Consider the following 3,138-nt stretch of genomic DNA (forward strand, 5'->3'; position numbering starts at 1 on the left):
TACCGACTTTCGCAAAGGAAGGAACCAATGACGTATGGCCTCTAAAAAGCGTCAATCGCTCGTCTTTCGAGATGAGAGCGGGGGGGTTCCCACAGCCTACCACCTAGTTGACCAGTGTTGTGGCAGATTCTACTATTACTTTAAAGCTGAGAGCTGATACTTGGTTAATATATTTGTCCGCCACTCTGAACTATGTGTCTTCCCCTTCAACATATTATTGGGTTGTGGGTTGGAAGGTCGCGGAGCGGGCATGATATGAGGGAGACAAGGACGAGCAGGCGATTGAGAAGGCTGTTTTTTGACGCGGCTTAATGAATCTCGGCGGGCGAAAGAGCTATCCTCGCGTGTTGACAGGCCCGTGGTGTTGTCGACGGCTGTTCAGCTGCGGGGTCATCCAAAGATGGGCTGCGCCAACAACTATCCTAGCAGGCGAGGCTGCACTTTGCTATTTACCTCTCGCCATCCACTCTACCACGCTCACACTTGCGAATGTCTTGTCGCTCGCAGAGATTTATGCACTCATAGTGGCGGTGGTGACGATGGACGCATCCACCCAGTTTCATGGGTCGGTCAACGGTCAATACACCATCGCGGCCCCACACGCGTCCCACGGCGGATCGACAACTTCTACTTCAACGGACCCGACACACCGTCGCCGGCTCCTAAACCCTACCGCGTCATCCCCTTCCCCCGCAACGAGGATGTCGTCCGTCGGTCGGACCTCTTCGCCAAGCTCGACGCACTCCTTCCATCGACGCCGAAATATGGCAGCGCCGCCCTCTGGGGTCTTGGTGGGTCGGGGTAGGTGATCCCCTCCCGTCGCTCTGACGCGCCGCCGCTCCGATGCCCCGCTAACCAGCGTAGCAAAACCCAGATCGCGCTCGAGTACGCGTACCGCCGATGCAGCGACCCTGCCTGCTCCGTCTTCTGGGTCCACGCCGATAACGAGACGACGCTCGCGCACGACTACAAGACGATCGCGAGGAAGCTCGGGCCTGGACAGCAAGCTCGATGGTGAAGATCTGTTCGTGGTCGTGCGCGAGCGCATCGAGTCAGAGCCGCGATGGTTGCTCGTCCTTGACAACGCCGACGACCTGGCGCTCTTTGGCGTCGGCCAGACGTCAGACAAGTCAGCAAGCCTGTTGGACTACGTCCCGCGAGGTCCTACGGGAATGGTCCTCTGGACGAGCCGCGATGAACGGATCGCTGCACCCTTGTTGGACCGCGGCGAGGCATCGGGGTCGCCCGTATGACAGTCGACGAGGCAAAGGTGCTGCTCGAGACGGCGAGAAACGAAAGGACCAGGAGCGAAGAGCTCGAGGATGCCACGGCTTTGCTCGAGGAGCTTCAGTGGCTCCCCTGGCTATCTCTCAGCAGGAGCGTATATGCGGCGGACGTCGACACCTATCAAGGAGTACTTGTCGAGACTGGTCGAGGGAAAAAGAGCGATGGCGCATCCTGAAAGAGACAGAATTCGACAGACACCGACGACTCGATATACCTAATAGCATCCTGGAAACGTGGCATATCTCGATCGATCGTATTCGGCAGGAGAACGAGATAGCATACAAGACCTTGCATATTATCGCGTATCTCGATAACCAGAATATCCCGTTGGAGGTAATAGCGGCGGCTGCTATATTTAGCAATAATAGGCAGAAGGGAGGACTGCCTGAGAACGAGCAGCAGGTGGATAGAGCTATTATTCGGCTCAAGGAGTTCTCATTTATTACTGCACACAGAACAGAAGAGGGTAAACGGAGCTTTGAAATGCACAAGCTTGTGCAGGAGGCTACTCGGTATGGCCTCAACTCAAGGAGGCTCTTAGAAAGAAAGCCAACGAAGCCAAAGTCGAGACTACGGGAGATAATAGGAATATCTTTCCGAAAGCAAGCGTGATGCCAAGAAGGGTGGCTGGGAGGATGGAGCCGAAGTATACTTCTCAAATGCTGCACTACAGGTCATTACAAAGCTCTTCCCTGAACGCAAGCGAGAGATGTGGGCACAATGCGAGACGTTCTTGACGCATGCGGTGCGGGTGAGCGATTGGGCGGAGCTGTGTGGGAGGGAAGTTGAAGTAACTAACCTTCTAACTCGAGTTTCGGACTATCTATTCGACCGCGGAAGGTGGAGAGAGAAGGAGCGGGTGGATGTGAGGGCGTTTGCGCTGCGACGGGGGTGCTCGGGGAGAAGCATCCAGATACAATTCGGAGCATGGGGGAGCTCGCGACGACATACCATGCGCAGGGCCGGTATGACGAAGCCGAGGAGATCTCGGTCAAGGTATTGGAGCTACGGCGGGAGGTTCTCGGAGAGAAGCATCCAGATACAATCGAGAGCATGGGGTCACTCGCGACGACATACCATGCGCAGGGCCGGTACGACGAGGACGAGGAGATCTCGGTCAAGGTGTTGGAGCTACAGCGGGCGGTACTCGGGGAGAAGCATCCGGATACAATCCGGAGCATGGGGTCACTCGCAGCGACATACCATACACAGGGCCGGTACGACGAGGACGAGGAGATCTCGGTCAAGGTGTTGGAGCTACAGCGAGCGGTACTCGGGGAGAAGCATCCGGATACAATCCGGAGCATGGGGTCACTCGCGACGACATACCATGCGCAGGGCCGGTACGACGAGGCCGAGGAGATCTCGGTTAAGGTGTTGGAGCTACAGCGGGAGGTTCTCGGGGAGAAGCATCCAGATACGATCCGGAGTATGGGGGAGCTCGCGGCGACATACCATAACCAGGGCCGGTACGACGAGGCCGAGGAGATCTCGGTCAAGGTGTTGGAGCTACAGCGGGAGGTTCTCGGGGAGAAGCATCCAGATACGATCCGGAGTATGAGGTTACTCGCGACGATATACCATACGCAGGGCCGGTACGACGAGGACGAGGAGATCTCGGTCAAGGTGTTGGAGCTACGGCGGGCGGTGCTCGGGGAGAAGCATCCCGACACTCTCGAAGCCATGCATGACCTTGCTGTTACTTGGAAAAGCCAAGACCGGGGCGATGACGCTATTGCGTTGATAAAGCAATGCTCGCAATTGAGACGTAAAATCCTGGGGCCGGACCACCCCTTCACGAAGCGGTCTGGTCGAGCTCTTGAACGCTGGAAGACTGAGCAAGTTGGGTTG

General features: G+C 56.8%; 1 protein-coding gene across 1 annotated transcript; it reads left to right on the plus strand.

The window, feature by feature from the left end:
- Positions 1–400: 400 nt before the first annotated feature.
- On the plus strand, positions 401–3,134 carry BGZ61DRAFT_487953 (uncharacterized protein; the record flags this gene model as incomplete). Its single annotated transcript, XM_046250050.1, has 5 exons — positions 401–801; positions 860–1,247; positions 1,306–1,799; positions 1,891–2,038; positions 2,128–3,134. Coding segments are annotated over 5 exons (2,438 nt in total), but the record flags the coding sequence as incomplete, so codon positions are not given.
- Positions 3,135–3,138: the final 4 nt, after the last annotated feature.

Source organism: Ilyonectria robusta (assembly GCF_021365365.1).
Source record: "Ilyonectria robusta strain PMI_751 chromosome Unknown BGZ61scaffold_109, whole genome shotgun sequence".
NCBI classification, from domain to species: domain Eukaryota; kingdom Fungi; phylum Ascomycota; class Sordariomycetes; order Hypocreales; family Nectriaceae; genus Ilyonectria; species Ilyonectria robusta.